At 43.6% G+C, this 23,083-nt stretch overlaps 2 protein-coding genes and 1 non-coding gene across 4 annotated transcripts; all 3 read right to left on the bottom strand.

Annotated features, from left to right (window-relative positions):
* Positions 1-1,063: 1,063 nt before the first annotated feature.
* On the bottom strand, positions 1,064-12,391 carry oga (O-GlcNAcase). 2 transcript variants are annotated; one of them, XM_058058046.1, is made up of 19 exons: positions 11,912-12,391; positions 11,432-11,483; positions 11,248-11,345; positions 10,191-10,321; positions 9,944-10,115; positions 9,769-9,867; positions 9,413-9,697; positions 9,178-9,336; positions 8,912-9,093; positions 8,242-8,484; positions 7,958-8,161; positions 7,571-7,745; positions 5,596-5,649; positions 4,340-4,425; positions 3,234-3,338; positions 2,976-3,067; positions 1,713-1,905; positions 1,468-1,627; positions 1,064-1,383 (listed from the first exon to the last, which is right to left on the bottom strand). In XM_058058046.1, the coding sequence occupies exons 1-19, from the start codon at positions 12,075-12,077 to the stop codon at positions 1,247-1,249; spliced, it is 2,793 nt and encodes a 930-aa protein (XP_057914029.1). In that variant the 5' UTR covers positions 12,078-12,391; the 3' UTR covers positions 1,064-1,246. The 2 variants fall into 2 exon arrangements, with proteins under 2 accessions (XP_057914029.1, XP_057914030.1); XM_058058047.1 differs by lacking the exon at positions 5,596-5,649.
* An 885-nt stretch (positions 12,392-13,276) lies between these two features.
* On the bottom strand, positions 13,277-22,402 carry pprc1 (PPARG related coactivator 1). Its single transcript, XM_058059125.1, has 14 exons — positions 22,234-22,402; positions 20,655-20,750; positions 20,429-20,578; positions 19,545-19,625; positions 17,702-19,472; positions 17,041-17,094; positions 16,365-16,425; positions 16,084-16,151; positions 15,331-15,982; positions 14,543-14,740; positions 14,404-14,476; positions 14,213-14,334; positions 13,791-13,942; positions 13,277-13,717 (listed from the first exon to the last, which is right to left on the bottom strand). Exons 1-14 carry the CDS (start codon positions 22,312-22,314, stop codon positions 13,617-13,619), a joined length of 3,660 nt encoding a protein of 1,219 aa, XP_057915108.1. The 5' UTR covers positions 22,315-22,402; the 3' UTR covers positions 13,277-13,616.
* Positions 14,020-14,158, bottom strand: LOC131108323 (small nucleolar RNA SNORA50). Its single transcript, XR_009120447.1, has one exon. It is a non-coding gene; the product is annotated as a small nucleolar RNA SNORA50 (small nucleolar RNA).
* Positions 22,403-23,083: the final 681 nt, after the last annotated feature.

The raw sequence follows: 23,083 nt of genomic DNA, 5'->3' as shown, positions 1-23,083 counted from the left end.
ACGCCCACCCAAATCTGTATTCAAAGTGCTTGTTTGTTCACTATGTATGTCTGACAGGAGGCAAAACATTCAACATGAATTAGACAAGAGGAAGTGCCACGTGGTGACAGGATCAAAAACAGCCAGAGTGATCCTATGGGTGCTATAGGCTGCAAAGACATTCATGCTAAAGACAAGTGGAAGCAGTGCAAATCCAAAGAATGGAAGCATGTGTGAAATCACCTCCAGCTTAGATTACCTGCTGATTTGTACATCAAGTACTAATAGAGCGCTTGAGAAGAAACAGCAAGTTTTTTGCAAATGAGGATGTTGCGAAATGTACAGGGGAAAAAAAAAAGCCAGTTTTCCCAAACTTTTGGTCCCGTGAATGACACTTGATTAACACACAATTGGGAAAATAACTAGAACAATCTCATAACAGACCTTCTTAGACAAATTCAGCTACATTATGTCAAAAAATCACCAACCCTCAAGGTATGTGACTCATTAGTGAGACAGAAGACACTGAGGTCTGTGTTAGAAGGCAAACAACCAAAAGGCAAAGGGAAATAAGTCGAAAAGCAAAGCGCTGAGCATAAACGAGCCCTTCTCTATTGCTTTCAAAATGAACAAGCCACCTATTTAAAAAAAACAACAAAACTACAGTGGTGTGCAGTGATCTTGTAAGGTATAATTGTGCATGTGTATTGACTCAGCACCACTTTTTCCCCGTCAGCCCACAAAAAGTCAAATGTGACGTAATTGTGGTGCCATGACAAGGAAGCAATAATGGGCCTTTGCTAGGTGAAGATGCCACACTGTGTTGCTTGTCTTAGTCAAAAGTGCACAGACTGCCCTCATTTCACAGTTCTGCATCTACTTGATCCAGACTCTTCAGACGAGGATGTGAGGGTAATATCTATGCAATGTCTTCTGGATGAAATCAGCAAACAGGCAGGTATTGATAGTTGTTGCTTCCTGCCTCAAGGAGGTATACGAGTTGTGGAGCTCCAGACATAAATTACGGAGCCCCACGCTTCCATGTTGGCTCATCTCTACTGACTACACCTTGGCCCTTTTTATGTTGGTATTAACTGGACCGTGCCGTGATTCGGAGTGTGTTGTAAAAAAAAAAAAACGGTGACTCTGGCTAGCACGGGCAGTCACGTAGCATTAAAACCATCATGGAAGTTGTGTCTCATGAAGGTGCTGTGCTGACTGGAGCGTTCTCTGTTGTCTCTTCCCCTCTCAGTGTGTAATCAATGCTTCATAAGCTCCGCCCCATAATGATGATGTCTTTGGGAAAGCCCTCCATCTTAGCCACCTCAAAGCATCCGAGCTTACTGTAGAAGTCCAACATTCTTTTGTCGGTTTGACGGACCTTACAGAATGCACCATGAGAGCCTGGACATAACAGAATGAACAGAGTGTTTTTTTTTTTTAAATGTCTCCAAAAACATGTGAGCTGTGATTATTGCTGTTACTTACCGTTGGCCTTCAGGGACGATAACAGGCATCCCATCATGCTTTTGGCCACACTGGGATCAGTGACTTTGGCATGAATATCAACCTTAATGAGGGAAGGGAAGTTGGACAGAAAGGAATCGGGAAGACCCTCCTCTTCTTCGTGGAAACTCAAAATCATCTTCTGCAGAGATGACACATAGCAACGTTGTGAGAACAAGATCATAACATTTCTGATGACAACAAAAGCAGGTGAAACAAGAAGGTACCTCAGCCTCGGTGAGGTCCTTTTGACCGTCGGGTTTATGGTACTTCTCTTGCATGAAAGGAATCCAGCTCATTTGGCATTTCTTGATGAAGGGCTTGACGTCGACAGTGCCCACAGCATAACCGCAGATACCTTCATCATCTTCAAGGACAAAACCGTAGTCTGGGCTCACAGAGAGAAGACCTCCAACCAACCTGGGAACAGATTTAGGATGAAAGACACCTTTTTAAATCAGGCTTTTAACTAATATTTTTAAACTTTTCTTATATTTTTATCTTTTTAGTCCTATTTTATGCTTTTAGTTTTTAGCTTTTAACTCCAGTATTTCCTCGGGGGGGGGGGTCCTCCACACTGGGGGCTGTGTCGGGTCTGCTGAGGGGGTGCCATCCTTGGGTCCCTTCGACCTGGCCGGCTGGGGGTTCCTCCCTTTGATGTGGGGGTCCGCCCATCTGTTGGGGTCGGCTCGTCCTGCGGCTCCTCCCAGTGTGGGCGGCCCCAAAGGTGGCGTTTCCTTGATCCTCAGTGCCATGCCATGTCTCTCTACTGTGTGTGATTGTGTGTGTGTGTGTGTCTAGTATGGAGGATGGGAGGGAGGGGCTTTCTTAGTATTTGTTTTTCCTTTTAATTGTGGTAATTGTTTTTAATTCTGTAAAGCACTTTGTGTTGCATGTCTTTGCAGGAAAAGTGCTATACAAATATATTTGATTTGACATTGTGGCAACCACAGGTTCTGGCATCATCATGTGATTGCCATTTAGCAATGATGATTGAATTGTCACAAATGTGAGTACTTTCCTCACATTGCAGCAACCATTTTTGTTGCATCTTCTCAAGGACCAAAAAAAGTCAACTTGGATATTAGGGGGTGAACGGCAATTATTAGGCTGGGAATTCTGATGTCATACCGATAACATTAAACTTAGGTCTGATAAGTGCTAACAAAAAAAAAACTTCAATTAGGCAAGATTATCCATACTGTGAGGGGGAGCAAATCAAGCACGGCCTATCGTAACTTCTCAGGACCTCGCTAGTAAACACTTTAAGAGGAAGGACGCTGTACCAAATGTTCCGCGATGAGAGGGGGGAAAAAAAAGACAAAAAGAAAACATTGAGCACAGAAAAAAACCTCACTTATCAGCCACCTGATAAGTTGAGGTGTATAGTGAGAGGTTTTACAGCCATAAAACATATTTAACAATTAATAATATTGGGCACCTATCCCCCGCGATAAGCCTAAAGATAAATGTAAAAAAACTGATCTTACTTGTCACCAATGAGGTCAGGATCCTGGTCAGAGGAAGGAGCATCCTCCATGCCTTCATAGTACATTTCTTTACAGATTTTATAAACTGAAGCCTGCAAAAAGGAAGATAAGACTTGAGTTACTAGAGAGTGTCACGTCAAGCACGTATAGAAGTAAACTGGGCCAGCACAGCAGGGAATATGAGCAACAACAAAAGGGACTTCTGAAAGCATGTATTTTCCTCAATAATGTAGGGCACAAACGGAAAACAAATCTCACCTCGTCTTTGGCAAAGTACGGCCTCATGGAATAGATTTTGGAGGTTGGCATTGATGGGGGAGGCTGGTAGAAAAGATCGTTTGCACCATCTATTGGCAACAATCTCTGTGGACGTCAAAAGAAGCAGGTTCAGTTTCCTGTACAGTCTGCAAGCTGCTTTGCCTGAACGCCTGACTGTGTTTTTTTTTGCTACACTGAAACCACTGTTAAACCAAGAGGAAATGGAAAATTAAGCCAAATGCTCAAGGAAGATCGTTAAAAGGAAATGGTGGAAAAAATTCCCATTCCTAGTTGATCTGACAGTGGGCCACTGCAGCAAACATCCACCTCAGTGTCATTGGAGAACAGCGCGAAAAACACTCATGTTCAGCAGAACAACATCAGGGAGCTATTTTGGTCTGGCCAAGGTTTTACTGAAGGAGATGCTCCTTTCCCTTGTTTAAGGCATCGCAATATTTCGCTGCGCAACCCTCCTGTTGAGAAAAATAATGATGCTTGCGCCGAGACAGGGAGAGCGAGAACTCCAGGGGAAAAACAACCCGTCTCATATGAGCTACATCGGTCAGTCAATTGGGGGGGCCACTTGTAACTATAGAAGTTTTATTCCTCTCCATGGAGAAGTCACCTATAACTTGGACAGCTCCGTTTTATCCTGGAGTTCCCGCCCCCCCGCCTTTCCGTTGCAGAAGTGCGCGCGTGCGTACTCGCTGGCGCTGTGCGATGCTCGCGCGGGTGCTTGCAAAGAGCTGGTGTGGGAATTTGTGCGCTTCCTGCAAAGAAATGAGATGTCATGAAAATAAAAAATTAAAAAACGCTAGTCGTGCTCGCGTGCGCCGCCTGCGCTAAAGGGAAAGCAGCATCTCATTGGACAGTTGCTGAAAGAAAGTCAAATGAATAACAAATCAGGACTGGAAGCTCACTTGTTACTATCACATACTATGAACGAATCAAAAGGAAGTAAAGGGGGTTCAATTCCAATCAGCTCACCTTTGTCAGACCAAAATCCCTTCATACCTGCACGCATTGATCATATTCTTCTTTGCTCAAAACACTATTTTTTTCTCCTTTTTTCCATTTGATTTCGGTACATTCAGTGCATTAGATACCTGGAACTCTCCTGCTAGACCTCCCCTAAAGGCCCACGGCTCTTGGTCTCCTTTAGGGAATTGTGCTGAGGACTGACTACGACACCCTGTTAGGAGCAGAGCCAAGCGGAGAGTGTTACCAAAGCATGGGGCTCTCGGACACAGATGAAGAAAGTAGGGGAGGAAGGAAGGGGAGTCATTTGATCCTAAATGCAAAAATTAAATCAGAATTTAAGAACTGAAAATGAACAATGGCGCCTCATTTGGAATGCTATTTCGAGCGCAGAAAGGGGCTCGAGCAACTAAAGCTTACATCTCTTGTCTTCGCTTCTCCGACACAACAAAGTCAAACCGCTGTGCAGTCCTACACAACTTCCACGCTCCCCAGAATTGAAATAAAGCTAACGGACAAAACCACATGTTCTTTGTGCAAATCAGTGTAAGCTTCAGCTGCCGTCACCCCACTCAACTCGGCACCCGGCGTGAAGTCACATTCTCTTCTCGTCTGCCTTGTCACATGACTAGGGAGCGCGACTCATCAAAACCGGAAGACCCATCAAAAGCGCACGACCTGTCAGCTTACGAGCCACAAAGTAAAAACAGGCGCACCAGATATAAATTATAAAATAAGCGACAGCGAATAAAAAAAGAGAGCACAGGCGCTTTTACAGTTTTGTGTGCAAGCAGTTTGAAGAGAGGCCCTGTCATGTGACCAGACAGGCCTAGCATGGCTTTACAAAGTTATCCTGACAAGCTAAACGTGCTTCCTCTGACGATGTGACACGACACAGCATGCAGATGCACCCACGGGGAGGAACGCTGAACTTGCTTCTAAGTTATGCAATTAAATGTACCGCATCCCCAAGTGGACTGTTTTCACCCAGATAACAATTATAGTGGTCTGATCTGACACATTTACAAGCCTACACATCACAACTACACAGGTAGATGAGTAGGATCAAGTGTGAGGGTTAACTTTGGAAGCAAAGAATGAATTCCCTTGGGTAGGTGCATCAGGCTGGTCTGAGCCACGTCTACAAGCCTACTGACAGAAACAAAAAAAGCACAAGTTAGAGGGAAGCTGCCGGGGGGTGGGGTAGGGAGAAAAATAAGAACATTTGAAAGTTAACGCTCAAAGCTCATAATCGCTGCGCAAAAAAAATGTGACTTCATCCGGTGGGCCGCTTTCCTTTTTCCTCCAATTAAATCTTTCACAATTAAGGGCTCTAATTTAAGAAAAAATAAACATGAATCCATTTCGCCTGCACTGCGCATACATCGGCCACTGTCGATCCAATAGCAGTAGAAACTTGTACTGTGGATTCTTCCATCTGTACATAGTGAAGGGAGAAAACAGTAGAAAATCATTATTAGTAGGTGCATTCAGTACAGTAACCAGGGAGGTTGTGACTAAGTGCAGGCTGCACAGCTTCCATCACAGGGACAAGAGCAGAAAATCAATCCTCTTCAGAAAATGATCACTATATTAACCTTATAGATTTAGTTCCCTATTATTAAGGCTTTAAGCCAGCACTTTTCCATTTGCAAGTTTGCTGCCTGCTGTGTACTTGGAGTCCTCGGCTTTACCATATAGTTGAACAGAAACCTGTGAATGAAACTGGGTTACAGGCCATGCTGGTGCTTGCGTGCTTATGGACAACGACCTCTCGTGTGTTCCCAAGAATCAATGTTACTCAGACTGAGAGAGAGTGAACCATCTCACAAAGCCAGAGCCCAGGGAAACAGAGAGGTACTGTATATAAGAAATACCCTATTTCCTCAAATAGTGCCCCGCGCTTGAAGTCTCCGTTTTCAGCTCAACATGATACAGGTTCCGGTGATTACATCACTACTAGTATCCCACAATAAATATTTACTTTTGTTATGCTTCTACTTAATACATGTTGCATTTTCTAAACATGTTGCATTAAAACAGTGTAATTGCAGGACATCACTCTATCGAGTGATTGCCATTGCATGGTTGACTACAGCCTATTATTAGTACAATAAAATGCAAATTTAGGCAAATGTTAAATATTTTTGGCCTAAATTAAGCATTTTCAAGCATAAATATGTTCTAAGTGAACTAAAATACAGTTTATGGCAATACAAGATGTTCATGAACTGTACTACACTGGCCACCAGGTGTCACTAGTAACATGCGCCAGACAACAAGCAGCAAGCACAATGATAACATCATAATAAAAGTCATCATCATCATAATAACAGACTTCAGCTAAAACTGAACTACCGACAGCACTTCCTGTCCACACGTCTTAACTGGCCTATTTTCTCTGATAGTATCTACTGTATTGGGTAATATGAGTGTAAAGGTGACCGTGTGGTGTTATGTCTTGTCTGGAGGGCTCTAATAATAGTGAAAATTGCAAAGAGCAGGTTTTCTTTGCACCAAATATGAAAATATGCCCTTCATTAATATTGAACCTTAGCTGTTTGCACTCTGGTTATATTTTGTAGCAAAATAAAAATAATGCAGTTATTATATTTTTGTTTTTATCTCGTCTTTATATCGCGGTGTTATCATGTATCGCAAATTGTATTGCATCATAAAGTAAGAAAGAAAGTGACTAGAGTACTTCAGTAAGTGAGGGTCAAGGGTCAAGCTAAATGTCCACTAAATGAGGAAATACAGTATCTCTTTCTGCACCAGGATGTTACATTCTGATTCAGAATGGTGCATTTGTTTATTTGAATCTTCTGTGTGAAGCCAAACGTATCTGCTATATGCACCAGAATGGCCTTCCATAGTCAGTGAATCAACTTTCTCTCCAAGCTCGCGTGCGCTAGGGCGTGGAGGAGGACGAGGGGTGTCCCACGGGTGCCCATTCCCACAGACAAGAGAGATGGAAGCAAGTGGGTTGGTGTGAGTATGACATTATTGGATACACAGCAAGCAGCAGTAACCCTGATGGGGACATTTACCACTGAGATCTGGTTTGGATTTTGTCTTATAATGGGAGTTGTAGCGGTGCAAGCAGCATTTAGTCAGATTTAAAAAAATAATAGAAATATGTACAAAATAAGAGCATATGCCAGTATGTTGCATTTTAAAAAAGTAGCTATAATTAAATAATAATCTATAAATTAAAGTATAAGAGGCCACTCTTATCCTGTATACAGGTTGCGGGCCACATTCTTCAGGTTTGCCTTTTTTGGTTTTTGACCACTTTTCTCCGTGTATAATATGCCTATTGAGGTCTTTCAAAGCCATATAGTTCAGCTCATACACACCTAGCCATTGGACAAAGGACTTGACCATAGAAATGATGCTCTTGATGTCCCAGATGTAAGGGTAGAGGTCGTACAGGATTGTGCGGTTGGCTGTATTGGACAGGCGCGTGAACATCTGGATAACAGAGCAGCACATGTCCTCAAACTTCTCTGCCCTCAGCTGCCATTCTGCAACCTGTAAGAAAAAAAATTGTGAAACGGTGGAAAATCTTAATTTTGTTTTGACATCAAAATACACAATTCAGTGTGTTGTGGTGCAAGTACACTTCACTTCCTGTTAATGCGACACCACCCAATGGGCATTAGGGGTAGTACACATCTACCATTTTGTTTTGCAGAACCAGAAATAGCTTACCACAAGCTCAAAGTACTTAATTCCAAACTAACCTTCTCAGTTTCTTTTCTTTTGCAGTTGACGCTGACGACACTGCTGTTAGCTCTCAGCCAGTTGAACTCCTTTAGCATCTGCATGGCCTTGGGACCGTGCTCGTAAGGCAGGTAGAAGAGTTCCGCCAACAGGCTCAGGTCCTCAATGGACAGTGGCTCCACTGTGAACAGGGGCTTTTCATTTGGGCCAGGCACAAACACATCCTGTAAAGGACAAAACCAAGAATGGTATTAATTAAATCACAAGTGGTTCAAAAAAAATCCTATTCATGTCTAATTTGTACCTGTTTGAGTTGATCGTCTGTCTGCATGGGGGCAATATCACTCCCGGAGTCCTCTTGTATGGACTCTTCTGAAGACTTGGACTCAGCTAAGCTCTCCTTGTCCGTATCCATGGGCTTAAGGTCTTCAGCCATCTTGTCAGCCAAGACTGGACCCTCGTGTTTCTCTTCTGCGTCAGCCTCATCCTGCTTCTCGACTACCATCTCCATTGGCTCCTCGTCTGAATCCTTCTTCTCTACCTCCACCTGTACAGGTGCAATATAAGCGTAATTACATCACCATCATTTTGTTAGTAGTTCTACTCAACAGCAGAGAGTAAAAGTCATATTTAAGGGGCTGTTTTTTCCAAATTATTTAAATTTGTGCAAATTACTGTTATCTATTTATTCTCCACATTATTATTTATTATTATACGGGAGCCAGGCAACGACATTTCGTTGGCAATTTCTCTGTTGTGTTATTGTGCAATGACAATAAAGGAAGTCTATCGATCTATTATAATGTATCGTATCTGTCTCTCCTTCAAGTGGTAGATCTTGTCCACTTCCTGGTTGTGTTTGCCTCATACCTAGTAGACGTAGTAGCCAAGAATCTTTTGAGGTGCTTCCTTTACTTATTTATATATGTTTTATAGACAAAAATGCTGTAGTTCAAGCCGAAATAAACTCCTACCTCTTCTTCCTGCTGTGTCTTTGCCATAGGGTGTGGTTCCAGGCAATGAGGCGGCATGGCCGGAGACATTATAGGCTGTTGGAAAACCGTCGTCACCGTGGTCGCGGAGCAAAGAGACGGCGCGGCCATGGATGACACGTCAATGGCCGTACTTTTGGCACCGCTTTGAGGCACCTGTCGGCCTGGAAAAGAATCAGGATCGGTTACGCTGCCGGAACAGCTCTTTTGTGGACACAGCAATGGTAGGACTGCCATCTTCCTCTTACTGTTGTACTGATGAGGCACACCAAATTCTCCGAGCCATTCAGTAAGCGCCAGCTTGAGAGCGAGCTGAGGGCTGTACAGCATGTCCGTCTCCAGTTCTTCATCACTTCCCTCATTCTCCAACTTAATCTGAATGGAAACCGTGCTGTCCTCACCATCCGCTAGCAAAGAAAATATTGACACTTTAATAATACAAAACAGTAAAGACTACAATATTCTCTTTCTGATCATACGTACTCATGACCACATCCTTGCGTACACCGTTCATGTTCGATTTGTACCAGGTGGCCAGTGTGTGGATGGCAACAAAGTTGGACTCAAACTCGCAATTGGGGTTTGTGAGGACACCCTTTAATCTGGGGATGAGCTCTGTGGAGCGACCCTTGTAGGGACCCAAGAAAAGCCTCTTCTGGTCATAGTCGTTGGCGTGGATATTGTCCCAGATCACCGGTGCTCTTCTGAGAATCTTGGATACTTCCTCTATAGACTCCACTGTGATGTCTTTGGACACCACTTTTGGTCCTGCAAATGGAAGAGCCCGACTTGGTTAGCAAGGACTTAAAATGACAAAACCAAGAATCTGTCACACATACCTGTCCAGAGAATCTCAATGCCGGGCAGCAGCTTCTCTCCTACTGTGTGCAGATAAGGAGACTGAGAGACACTTGGGTAGCAGAAGGTTCCACAGTACTCTGCATGGGAGCACATCAATAAACACATCAATAATGAGCCTTAAAAAAATACATCTCTGAGAGAGGCAAACTCTACCTGTTGGACAAAAAAGAAAGGTTTCAGGCTCTCCTAGGTACTGGTAGATCTCATTAGTGATGGAAACCTGAGCGTGTGCAAAAGAGCTGAACACCTCCTTGTCGGCAGGACACATGTTGTGGTCGATGTCGTCAAAGAGTAAGGCAAATGACTTGCAGCCAAAGTGAGTCACCTAACAGGCACAGGGAAGAAAGTGAGGGATCTGATTTTGGTTCCAATTGCTGCAGGACAAATGTAGCAGCGATACCTGGTCCAGTTTCCTCTTGAGTGCAGAAACCTCTTTCTGATTGGAGAAGGTGATGTCGAGTCCAGGAGAAATGGCGTAGATGAACTCAATCCCGTGCTCTTTGGCGGCACCAATTAGCGTCATCAGTTGCTCTGGGAGGTAATTGGGAACATTCATTTAAAATGTGTCCGTTAACATGCATAACTGTAATGACCTAAACGTAAGACAAACTTTGTTTCCTAGGAAAATGCCTGAATTTTTTTTCCTAAGGTTTCCAATAATCAGGTTGTTCAAATCTGTACAGTAGATCAATTATGTTCGCATGGGTTAATTTCCAAGACCACCAGCGAATGCTGAAAAACTGTGAAAAATGGATGCATCCACAAAACCCCCTGAAAAAGCCTATTTTTTTATACTATCCATTCTTAAAATAAGCTATACACACAAGCAAACAATTACAGGCATACACTATACAGTACTGTACTTATACAGTATATAACTGTATATATAAAATATACAGTTACACAACACTGCATCCTGTCAAATCACCTTCCTGCTGGCAAATATTGAGTTAATTGACTTGTGGGATGCTGCCCTCTGCTGGATCTGTAGCTGCACCACCATTTTTCCCCTGCAGATAGCACCACCCTACTGCTTTCTATTTAAGCTGCTAAAAATATTACTATTTAAAGCACAGAAAGCAAACCTGTGAATATGGAGAAGAGTGAGCACTTAACAGCTAATGTGTGGGGATCTACTTATATAAGCATCAGAGCTTTTCTTCTAGTTGCTCATCTCGAAAAGATGCAGCCATAACAGCCACCCATTTGAAATAGTGTTTCAATTGCTGTGCAACATAGCACAAAATGGAGGCGTGCTAATTTTAAGGTGATGGTGATCAATGAAGCAGTTTGTCAAGCAGCAAAGAACTTGATATCCTTTTTATTGCAATGCCCAAGTTGTTATTTCCCTATAAACACAGCAAACAAGCAGACCCCTTGTATTCGGGGTGGTCTTATAATCCGAGTCAATCTTCTAATGCCCCTCCCTGAACCGCATTTTAACTCTTAATAGTCACCTGCTTCCTCCACAGAGTACAACTCCCTCCAGAACATTCTGTGTTTGTAGTCATCTTTGGGGGCGTAAAGGTACGTATTCAAACCCCATTTTTGCTGCCTGAAAAATATAAATGATGGCAAGAAGTGAAACATCCCATGCGCTCTTGTGCAATGTGTAAATAATAATTATGTTTATTCTTTTACCTCCTGAACAATTCTTTCCTCTGTTCCATTGTCCATGGTCGTCCATAAAACCCTGCATTAAGAAAGAAGTCAGTTTGCAACAAAAAAGCAACATTTGCAACAATTAAACATAACCACTAATTACTGATAGCGGGTCACTTCCGGCATGTGGCAAGTTCACACTTAAGGGAAACCCATGTTTACATGTTATATTAAAAAACACACACCCAATTAACTGCATTTTGCGTCAGACAAATGTCCAAACATTTTAGTTAATTTGTATTAGTAATAGAAAAAAATGTTTACCTGTAATTTTACATCACAACAAGTTAATAGCTATTTCATTTGCGTTTTCTAAAAATGCAAATGCAGCAGACCGAGCAGAACGATGCTAGCTAGTGTTAATGCAGTAAAAGAACGCATGATCGATGCAATTCAGTTGACCCATTTTGTATTAACTGGCACTTCCAGAATAGCTTTAAGGTTGATTACATGCAGTACCTTCCACCACACCACTGATGAATTTTCTGTGTCCTGTCGTTTCAACGCCAATGCCGGATTCTTCTACCAGGCCGGGGCCCGCAGCACAAGCATCTCCCGAGATTGGGCTGGGGCTCGGTTCGGCTTCCACCGGCGCAGTCTCCAACGTCTTATCTTTTTGGACCATTCTTTTATGAGGAGATGAGTCACAAACTTGTGGGAAATCCAATACGGTTTTTAAAATGTGGAACAAATCAATGGCGTCGAAGCAGACTACCGAAGGTCTGGCGTTTTTCGGTTTTGGCGAGGCTGTCAGAATTTGTTGAATTATCGCACCTGTTCCGGGCCTCAGTCGAAATGACTATCAGATGGTACAAAATAACTGTTCGCGGTTATTAATATAAAATGATCCAGGGGACATGTTTTTGTTTTGTCCATGCATTCTCTTCTCTTGCTGTGCTGCTTTTTTACTCCCTTCTTCCTGTTTACACCTAGTGCGCATGCTCCCAAAACCAGTTAGAACCAGTCAGAACCAGATCTGTCTGACAAAACAGCACGAAGATGTTTCAACAGTCAAGAAAGTTGATGTCCCCCGTGCTGGAAAAACACAATACCAACAAATGGACAGTCCTTCTTTAATGTAAATCTATTTTTCCTAACACCTAACACATTTTTAGGTAACACCATGTCGAGGGACGGTCTTTTAATATTAATGGAAAAAGGCTTTAGTACCATGCCGATTGTTCTCACAATGTCCACGTTTACCTTAAAATTCACTGTTTACAGCTGATAAAATCATTTAATATAGTAAACACGTTATCAAAACAAACAACTTTGGATCCAGTTTTCAGTTAATAACCCCTACATAATAGGTCTAAAATATATAACGTTAAAAAAAATCAAAACTGAAGTGTATTATCTTGACTGTATTAAACATCTTTGGCATTCCCATCCCATATTAGGAATGCAACAGAGAGCCAATGCCGTTTTAAAAAAAAGTGGGGGAGGGCTTCTTGCATGTGTGTCAGCAATATTTAAAAACTGGAACGCTTGGCCTTGCATTGATAAACTCAGCAAAGCCACTCCATATTCATTTGAACATATATGGTTTTTCATTTTTTTCAAGTCTGCTAAGCAAATTCCATGAGCATGAGTCGGGATGCGAGGCCCACTTTGAAAATCCCAGGTTTAACATTTACAACCAAATGCACGGTAGCCAAATTGATGCTTTTTGCTTTGTGTTTCCAGTAACAATGCTCAGGTGTAACTAAATTCTGTTTAGATTCTGTTAGCAGACTAACTCAACATATACATTACCCTAACTTAAAAAACCAAGAGTACTGGAGCATAAAAGATGAAAAAAAGATCAGACAGAACAACTCGGGTTTGTATTTTTATTCATTTTTGCAATACATTCAAATGCATATATTGTCTCCCAACAATTAGGGAGTTTCTCTTATGTATCGTTTTTAAAAGTGATTCTCTCCATACACTTCAATTTTGTGTTTTTTTTATACATTTAAATAAACATTTAAAAAAATCATCACTTTTTTTTTACCCATTTTGCTCATTTACTTATAAATTTTCACTTCAATAGAAGGTATTAGTTTTGCTGAAAACAAAATAAAATGTAAACAAAAATGAAACTGATGCCACAAAGAACTTAAGACAAGTTTTGCTTCTTTTTGAGGTAAGTGTTGGGCTGCTTCCGGAGATGGGCCTTCTGTTACCTCTTCAGGCCCTGCTGGGCCTGCCTGAGTAAAGTGTCGAAATCTAGTGTCTTCACCTTGCTTTTTGTAGATGCCGGGTCATAGTCTCTGTTGGAATCTAAATAAGGCAAATTTGAGCTTATTACACATTCCATTTAAATAGATGAGTCAGAACACCGTGTCTTGCCTACCCAGATCAGAATAGCTGGTCTTGCAAAACTGTCTCCTCCCACCAAAACAGAGGTCAAACGGCTGCTCATCAGGCTTGCGCAGTTTGCTTCCATTCTCGATGGCGGTGAAAGCATCTTTGGTGTTGTAGTAAGTCACAAACCCGTAGTTATCCCTGGTCGGCGGCGGATAATCCAAGCGTTAGCCTCTATTGAAGTCTACAGCGATTTATCACAATGTAATGGTGCTCAAAGCTGTGGTCTGCTTTTAAAAGAGCGACCTGGGACGTATCCAGGAGGCCCCAGTTATGAGCAGGCCTGTTTATGCTTTAGCACTGTACCTTGACCTTAAAAGTCACAGATGAGACCAAAAAGGTTCAGTAACAGTGCAACGTGGCAGATAAAAGCAAGGCAAATGGAAAAGTATAGAAGGGAAAAGTATTCACCCGCGGTCCCTAAAGTGCAGAGTACAATCCTCCACCTTGCCAAAGTAAGAGAAACGGTCTTTGAGCTCCCTTTGGGTCATTGTGCCCAGAATTCGACCAACGTAAACAACCCGTCGCTCCTCCTGTATGGAAATAATTGGAAAATCTTAAACTTCTCAGAGACGTCCAAGTATGATCTACAAGCAACTTACAATAGCTTTATCCTTCCGTCTCTGTACGTCCTCTGGATTTTCACAGTGTCCATAGGTGCTTCGATATGAGGGACTAAAACAGAAAACATTTAGTCAGCATGAGAAAGCCTATAATAGCACATGAAATATAATACTGTACCTGCACAATCTTCTGTTTCTCCTCCACGGTGCACGTCTTTGGGGCGATTGCGACCGCGATCTGGAGCGACTCCAAGAGCCAGAGTGAGAGGAGGAATAAGAGTACCTCCTCCTCCTGGGTGGTGAGCGGGACACAGAGGACCGAGAGGAGGAACGCGACGAGTAGCCGGATCTGCTCCGAGAGCGGCGGTGACGATACCTAGAGGGGAAGAAGGTGTGATGAGCCTCAAACTATAATGGAAGTGAGATGCAGTTAATCGCAGTTAACTGGTTTCCAGACTCAACTTTCATAAGTGTGAGTCAATATCAAAATTGATTTTAAGTATATAGAAGATATAGAGAATAGACAGAGATGAGATATACATGTTAGCACTTCCTGGTCAGGGTACTTCCTGCAGTGGCTATTTTCTAATCCAAGTACTAATCCATGTAATGTAATTGTGGCTTTAAATGGCACTCCATTACCCAATATAGTAGACATAAGGGCAAATAAGCCATTTAAGGCGTAAATACAACTCCTGTTTGGGTGTGTCACAGTAAATATGTTCCCTTGCGGGCTTGATGGCAGATATATAGAGGACAGGAAGTCGCGACTGATGGCACCAACAGTAACCTATATTGAGATTATGATTATTATATTCATGTGCATGTTGTACAGTCACTATTCAAATGCTTCTTCTGCCTTATAATTGCATTTTAGTTATCCGTCAAACCGAAGAGTGTGGGCCCAATGTTTGACGAGACATGTAGCAAGGAATAACTGTGTTCTACTTAGACAGTGAACCTAACCTTTTCTTGGATGGAGAGTGAGATCTGGACCGAGAGCGAGATGAATGGGAGTCTGACTCTAAGCTGCTGGACACAGATGGAGAACGCCGGGCTCTTCGTTTCCTCCCCCTATTCTGGGGGCTGGAGGTGCGGGAGGAAGGGTAACAACCATAGGACCTCTCAAAAGCCCCCTTCCTGGCAGCGCCTTCTTTAAAAGTGGATTCATTCTCCTGCCGGACTGGAGAGGCCTCTGGAGTCTCCAGAACAGAAGACCCTTCCATGGCGTGATGCAGAGCCTCTGGTGCTTGGGTGTTGGACTGGGAGGAGGACTGCAGGGGCACTGTAGGCGCGGCGGCAGCGTGCTTGATGGGTTTAATTGTGATGAATGCCTGTTGCTTGACATTCCAGCGCTTGCCCGCCTCTCCAGCGGGAGAAGCAGCTTTGCTGGGACGGCAGTAGTCGTGATCCATGCACGCCACACTGTGGGAGACGGCGGCAGCAGGTGCGGTGGGCTTGTTGTGGAATCTGGCTAACGGTAAAGGGCGTGCTTCTATCTGGATAGCCTTGGAGGGGTTGGTCTTGGAAGAGAGCGGAACGTTGGCCTTCCCCAGGAGGGCCACGGGGGCCAGAGGCTTCCACATCTGGTGTGGAGGAGTGGCTGGAGGAGTCAGGGCTAAAGCCGGAAAAGTGCACCGTTATTACACTTTAACAATGGGCTATCGTGATGAGAAAGCAGCTCACAAAACTGTTTTCATTGCTTTTTATATGAATTACCTGCCGGGTTTGAGAGATCATTGGCTCTGACACGCTCCACGACAATTTTCTCTCGTGCAAATTCAGCACTAAAAAGTGAACGTACAAGTTAATACTGCACACAGACACAAACAAGAAGCTAGAATGTCTTGTCTGGACAGGACCCTGGAAGGCCATTCCAAGGCCTACATTAGCGGCAGGTCTTGGCAATAGGTAAGAGTCACTCCACCACAATGTACATGCACACGATTTTGACTCCATCACTCTTCACAGAGCAGCTTGAAGGCTGTAGGGTAACCCACCTCGAGTTTCCTACAGCTGCTGCTCTACCACAGACCTCCGGTACACTTTGCTGCTCTTTGGCTGAAGTGGGCAGAATAGGAGATTTAGGATGTTAGAGAACAAGGATGCGAGTTCAAATACAGCGTGTGCGTCTTCACAGACCAAACAGGGTTTAATAACACTTTCCACTGACAGCACTAACATGCCAGTCACTGTGCCCGACATGTTGAGCCTTGTATACATACCCACCAACAAAGTCAGCACGGCAAGCGTTAAAAGGGATGTGCAGACGGGGCAGAATTCCAGAGCACAAAGCAGATTCTCTGCCCTGCCCCCCCCCCCCACCTACAGCACCCATCTAAGAGAACATCCTTCAAAAGTAAAGCTTGGTACAAATAAAGCATCCAACACTACTGCTGTTAGAAGACCTTCGCTCCGCTATGATGGCTTCCAGTCAAGGAAGTCAGGGGTTGCCCTGCGATTGTAGATAATGTTCTGTCCAGTGATCCCCCACCACCACCTTTCATTAATTTCTCTGAGATCGGTATTGGCTTGGCTTACACTGACTATGTTTGAGACCGCCGATCTAGATTAAGCAACTAAAATATGTGACCTACCACTGCAGGCCGACAAAATGGCCACATGATTATACAGTACTTTAACAGATGCAAGTAAAAAAAGGGCAGCTTTGCTCACCTTGTGTTTCCTCAAACTGTTCCAACAGGCTGGTCAGATCAGCAGCTTCTATACCTGCAAAACATTGACATTAATACTTAAGACAGAACAACACACAGTAATACACCTGCATATTTGCTGGACTTGATCACACTTTTCAGATGCTAAATATCCCCTTCAAAAAGATCCCTTTTTATTATCCCCGAATTTCAGTGTTTTTATGACATCATGAAGGCAAAGACGTAATACGACCACTGACCTGCCCTAGCTAGATGATGAAAAGCCAGCACTTTGTTGGGAAAAAAAAAAGCCTGGACCTCTGCCAGCTACAGACATGAGCGCTGTAAGTGTCAACATCATTATTGCTTTGTTGCCTTTATAACACAAGTGTAATGTTAAGCACTGTAGCTATGCTAGTGCTGCTAATGTTTAGATCATCCTGTCCCACCCCTTGATGTTGTGTTGTATGATTGTATGATATATTGCATCTATTAGAGCACTAAAGCGAGACACAAAATAGCATGTTCCCAGTAGGGCATACTAAAAGCACTTTGCTCTTATTTGGGCATTGTCGTTGTGGAAACCTAGACGCATATTAAATTGCTGAACAATGGTACAACCTTGATATTTGCTCCTGTTAAGAAAATAGCATTTCTCTTTGATGAACACCAATCAAACTTACCCATCTCGCTGGTAAAGGACTCGACCAACTCCTTTGTGGGGCTCGCTGCCTTAGGTGGTTCCACTGGTGTGGTCACTTTCTGATTCGCTTCAAGCATGATAGCTTGTGATTTAAGGCTATGCAAGGCCAAGGAAGGTGCAGGGCAGTGTTTGGCATTTATTGCGGGGGACTTTGCAGATGTGGGGAGGTTGTTTGAAGAGGCAGCAGTGTTATGAGGAACGACCTGAGGCACATTCTGGGAAATGGCGGTCTTCTCCGAGAGACCGGTGACAGGAACTACAGCAGCGTTGACCATCTTTGAAGTGGTTTGAGGAGAAATTTTAGCAAACTGCGCATCAGGAAGTTTAGGCTGTCTGTCAGGCGACTGATTCGCAGGTTGGCATTCGGAAGACGGAGGCTGGGCGTTGACAACATCAGGTGTACCAGCTGAAGGTTTCTGGGGCATTGCACACTTAGAAGTTGCGGTTGCGGATTTGTTGGCCGATGTCGCCATGTAGGCTGGTGGCACTAAAAGAGCCTCTGGGGTGGGAGGGGCACACGGTCCCCGTGGCTGCCAGGCGGGTTTGATCTCGCCCACATCCCTCCTCGCAGCATGGGAGGCGGGCTGGCGAGGATCCCTGGGGTAGGGGTCAGGCAGACAGGGGATAGGGGGCAGTTCTTTGGGGGGCTCCAGAAGGCTGGGCCACTTGGTGCTGTTGCTTTGGCTTTCCACCACGACCGGCTTCTTCTGCAGCCGGAGGAGTCGGTACTCGGCCAAACTGAGGGACTTGGGCTTCGACTCTGGAGGAGCAGGGGCCACGGGTGGGAGGGGCTCACTGACAGTTGATGCTGTGCTGTTGGGAGCAGCTGCCGGGCTGCTGGGAGACACCAACTGGAGTTGGCTGGAGAGCTCATTGGGAGCTTGGGACACCTGTTTGGACATTTCATCAGGCTGTTGGGAGGTGTCTGGACTTTCAGGAACACCAGCTTTTGTTGGATGCGTGTCCTGTCCGAGTGTCGCAAACATAGCAGCTTTCACACTTGTTTCTGGGTTGTTGGTTCCACTTTGGCAACTTCTTTTCTCAGATTTTAAGGCAAGCGGTACAGGAGCAGCTGGAGCCTTTGCAGTTTTGGGTTTCTTTTCTTTGAGTCGTCTTTTTTCAAGTTTTTTTGGCAATTCTTGTGTTCGATTTCTCTCAGTGGTACTCCTAAGAACCCTTCCCTCAACAGGTTCAGGAGGGCAATGTTTCTTCCTTTTCTTTTTCCTATGGGAGGGAACTCTCGCTAAGGTCTCGTCCTTCTGTTTGTTAATCATCTCATTTGAACATGTGCTTAGAATATTTACTGGAGCCTTACATAGCACATCAATGTCGTCATCATCATCAACGACAATATGCTCTGAACTGTCAGATGCTGCTTCTTCCACCTCTGCAAACTTCTCTTCCAGCGGGAGAAGAGCTGGTAGATCCATGTCTGGGACAACCAGGATAGGCTCTCCATTTTCCCCTTGATCCACCACCTCAAGCAAGATGCCTCCCTCCGGCAACATCTGCACCCCCTTGTCGTCCTCCACACAAATGGCCATGTATGGGTGCATGTGTCTGACCAAGTCCCCCAAGCTGACTGAAAGGCCCTCGTCGCTCTCCTGCTCAAAGGTGACAGGAAACGGGAGGGTCAGACCTTCCCAGTCTGGAGGTAAACTGTGCTTGACTGGGCTCCGAGTGAGAGCGCCAGCCTCTTCATCCTCCCCGTCGCTTCTCTGTAGTGAGTCAGCTGGTATCCTAGACAGGTTCTGAGTCCAAACAGAAAGGCAGATGTTATACAACAAAGCCCTGTATCGATGATGGGGTTGAACACTGAATACCTTTCCAGCTGACAAGGGTCTTGTGCTTAAAGATATGTCTTTCTCTGAGGCAGACCTGGGCATACATAGCAATCTCCTGAGCTACAATGGGAAGAAAAACAAATAAATTAGTTTCCCTTAGACTCTAGGTGCAATTTATGGCAATGGTTTAGTTTACTTTGAACATAAGACAGTGGGGCAAACCGACCGTCAGTATTAGTGCAGACCTGCCATCATCATGTCCTCTAAATATGCTTGCTCACTGCATTTTGTTACATTTCATTGGTTGCCTGGATAATGCTCCTGTGTTGAGGCACCAGCGTACACTACACAGGCTTGCTCCCCCCTGCAAACCTAGCGTCGCATGACGTGCACCTCTGACAAAAATCTAACCACTGACCTCAAAGGCAGCGATCGCTCGGCTTGTAGAACATTATAGGAGGGCAGACTGTCCACCTCCGAGACCAATCAGTGTCAATCCAACTCTTCTCCTCTGATTTTAGATCAATATTTGTAATAAAAAATTACTATTGTAACACATTGATTAGTTCCACCTGCAATAAGAATCCCTTTTTAATTACCACTGTTAGCTGGAGACTAATGAAGCTGACAAGGTACATGTAAATAGTCAGTGAGTGTCTGGGTGGGGGGGGGGGGGGTGTTTAAGGTTATTAGGACTGTTGGTGTCTTGCTTGCTGCCAGCAACTCTGATTTGTACAGAATAGCATTTGAATTCAGGAAGGAATAAAAAAAAAAAATCAGTGTCCTACATGGGGAATGACCATCATACCATCAGACCATCAAGCATGTTTAGAACCACATGTCAATCAATATCCTCTTCCATGGAGCGGAACGCAGCAGACGAATACATGGGAGAGTTGTATGTATGACAGCTGGCCACTAACCGGAGAGTGGTCCCTGCCCTTGTGACCCGACAGCAGGTCCGACTCAGGCAGCGTGTCAAAAGGGGACAGGTTCTCGTCGTCCACGTTGTCAAGGATCTCCGTCAGGGCGGTTAACAGTGTGGCTTCACAGTCGTCGTCTAGTCCTTTCGTCTACATGCACAAAAGGAAACCAGGTCACAGACAATTATTAGTGTTTCTAAAAGGGAGTTCAAGAATGCAGACTCACCTCTATTAACGGGTTGTCATCAAAGATGGAAAGTATGGAGGGGTCTAAGCAACTTTGAAGGGCCTCCAGCGTTCCTCCAGAGCACAGCTCAGGAGTCTTGAAAGACAGAAAACATACTAATTAAATCATCCAAGCCAGCCATTATATCACAGGTATCAAACTCAGGCCTTGGATGCCATTTCATCCGGCCTGCGGAACTGCTGGGAAAAGAGCATTGATCTGGCCTGCCTCACAGGCCGTATCAAACAAAGGTGGTCTACACAACTAGAGGAATAATTCCTTGAATAAATATTTTAAATGTTTGAGCTACAGTCACCAAGTGTTGCAACCACTTATAAGGGAGTGGACATAGTGTAAAGTGTTAGCATGCAACATAGTTGAACATTGGCTTACGACCAAAACAACAATGCAGTATTGCTGACTGTTTGGCAAGCAGTTCACTTTATAAAGCCTTCATATGACCACCCTCGTCAAAAAGTATAGGGAGTTGATGCAGTAAAAGTACTGGATTGTGTCAAATATTTGAACATAAACATCCATGCCCCACGTGTTTGTGTGCACACATGCATAAATCATTGGGCAGACATGTTTGATCCACATGGAGGAAGTCATCCACGTGTTGTACTATAACACAACATAATTTATATTTTGCACTGTGCGTAACTAAGAATTATATATGCTGTATTTCAACATTTCCCTTAGAAGCATACACACGGAGGAAGATTCAATAAATAGCAAAGTTGGCATTACGGAGTTTGGTGCGCATGCGTGACTAGAAAAACGTGATTCAACGGCACTAAAGAAATGTGATTGTGTGTTTTGTTTTTTGTTACACTTTAACTCTATAGTAGTCGCGTTATGGTATTGAACAGGAATTACCATACAGGTTTGTTGAAATGTCGGTCGACGTGTACTCCATCCCTGCAATGATGACACATCACTGCAGAGAACTGGCAATGAGCCTAAAAAAAATCCACGCTGACACGACATCACTAGAAAGTAACTTGGAACTTTTAAAGTATGTGAATGCGAACGAGACATTGTATAAAGCAACACTCATACCTAGCCTAGGCAGCTAGCTTGCTAGCATGCTGCAGTGTTGTCAGCACGTGTGAATGAATCAACAGTAGCACCAGAGAGGCAGTTGCTAATTATTTGAATTAGAATGACAACAGATTAACTCAACAAGGCAATTTGTGCACATGTCAGCTATAACGAAGCACAACTGTCACTTCAACCGTTTTTACCTTTTAATACTTTTTACGGGTATAAACGAGCTGTCGAGCCGGCCGGCTTGCTAGCATCATGGCAATGGGGTGCTTCAAACGCTGACTTTGACTATAATATAGAATATATTGACGATGATTTAAAAAGGGCAGTGCTTTTACATAATAATAATCAACAAAACAAGATTCGAGTTTCAAAACCGGCTTTCAAGTGATGTTGCGGTTGTATCCACGTGTCACTTTACCATGCTCAGCGTGTGTACTGCAGCTGGTTCTTACACAAACACACGCTTATATACAAAGCACAACAATGAAAATTGTTCAGAAAACAACACACACAATACATATATTACCTCGCTTAGTGTGTCCAGAGGGAAAAAATCCATATTGCAGGCAGTTAAAGTCTCTTCGCCTGCGCCCCACTGCGCCGCCATCTTGCAAGTTTACTCCCTTACTAGCCCTGGAGCTTTTTGCTTCCAAATGAATTGGTAGGAGGAGACACGTGGTCATACGTTCCCGGCAAAAGTGACGCTGTGGATGGGGGAGGTCAAAGGTAACTTTTTGGTCACGTTTTGTAGTTCTTTTCCTCATTTCAGAGAGGAAAGACTACAAATATGACCACAACCATCACATCCGCTAAACTGAAGATTGTTTTCGGTATGTTCATCATGATACTGTCTTTCATCCTATTCTTTTATTCTTTCATCATATTCTTTTATGTCTTTCATCTAGTATGCAGATGACTACTTGAAACAAAAATAGTAAACCATTCAACTTTTTAAAGGGGTGCTAGTTACGTGCGAGTTTATGTGACATTAGACATTATTTAGCTCATTTGCGTAGTCCATAGAACTGTTCGTGCAATAGTTTTGCCATATTATTCACGCATGATATTACACTATCAGTTTACTTTGGTTTACTTAACTAGTTTACTTGAATAATAATCCATTAGTTTATCATCCATGCCAAATGGCTTACGTTTTTAACTTCCTTTATAACTATAATTAATTACAGGGAGAATAAACATAGCAATTTTCATCACACTGAACTCCCAGTGATAAACATCAACAATGTGCTTAGGAAAGACTGCAAATGCTGCATAGTTTATTTAAAAAAACTGACAGCATCGATAAGATCCTGTTTATGTCAGAATGAGTCAAGTGGTGGGACTTTGATTTTGAATGCAGTAGTCTTCTGATTAGT

The sequence above is a fragment of the Doryrhamphus excisus genome, chromosome 20 (assembly GCF_030265055.1).
Source record: "Doryrhamphus excisus isolate RoL2022-K1 chromosome 20, RoL_Dexc_1.0, whole genome shotgun sequence".
Lineage (NCBI taxonomy): Eukaryota > Metazoa > Chordata > Actinopteri > Syngnathiformes > Syngnathidae > Doryrhamphus > Doryrhamphus excisus.
This window is presented reverse-complemented; position numbering and strand designations above follow the sequence as displayed.

Excerpts from the sequence above, each read along its gene's own strand:
- pprc1 (XM_058059125.1), bottom strand. The coding sequence starts at position 22,314 with ATGGCGGCGCAGTGGGGCGCAGGCGAAGAGACTTTAACTGCCTGCAAT. Across the intron at positions 19,473-19,544 it reads GACCCTTGTCAGCTGGAAAG|AACCTGTCTAGGATACCAGC; the intron begins GTATTCAGTGTT and ends GTTTGGACTCAG. Across the intron at positions 15,983-16,083 it reads TGATCTCTCAAACCCGGCAG|CCCTGACTCCTCCAGCCACT; the intron begins GTAATTCATATA and ends TTCCGGCTTTAG.
- oga (XM_058058046.1), bottom strand. The coding sequence starts at position 12,077 with ATGGTCCAAAAAGATAAGACGTTGGAGACTGCGCCGGTGGAAGCCGAA. Across the intron at positions 10,116-10,190 it reads TCAAGAGGAAACTGGACCAG|GTGACTCACTTTGGCTGCAA; the intron begins GTATCGCTGCTA and ends TGTGCCTGTTAG. Across the intron at positions 9,698-9,768 it reads CATTGAGATTCTCTGGACAG|GACCAAAAGTGGTGTCCAAA; the intron begins GTATGTGTGACA and ends TTCCATTTGCAG.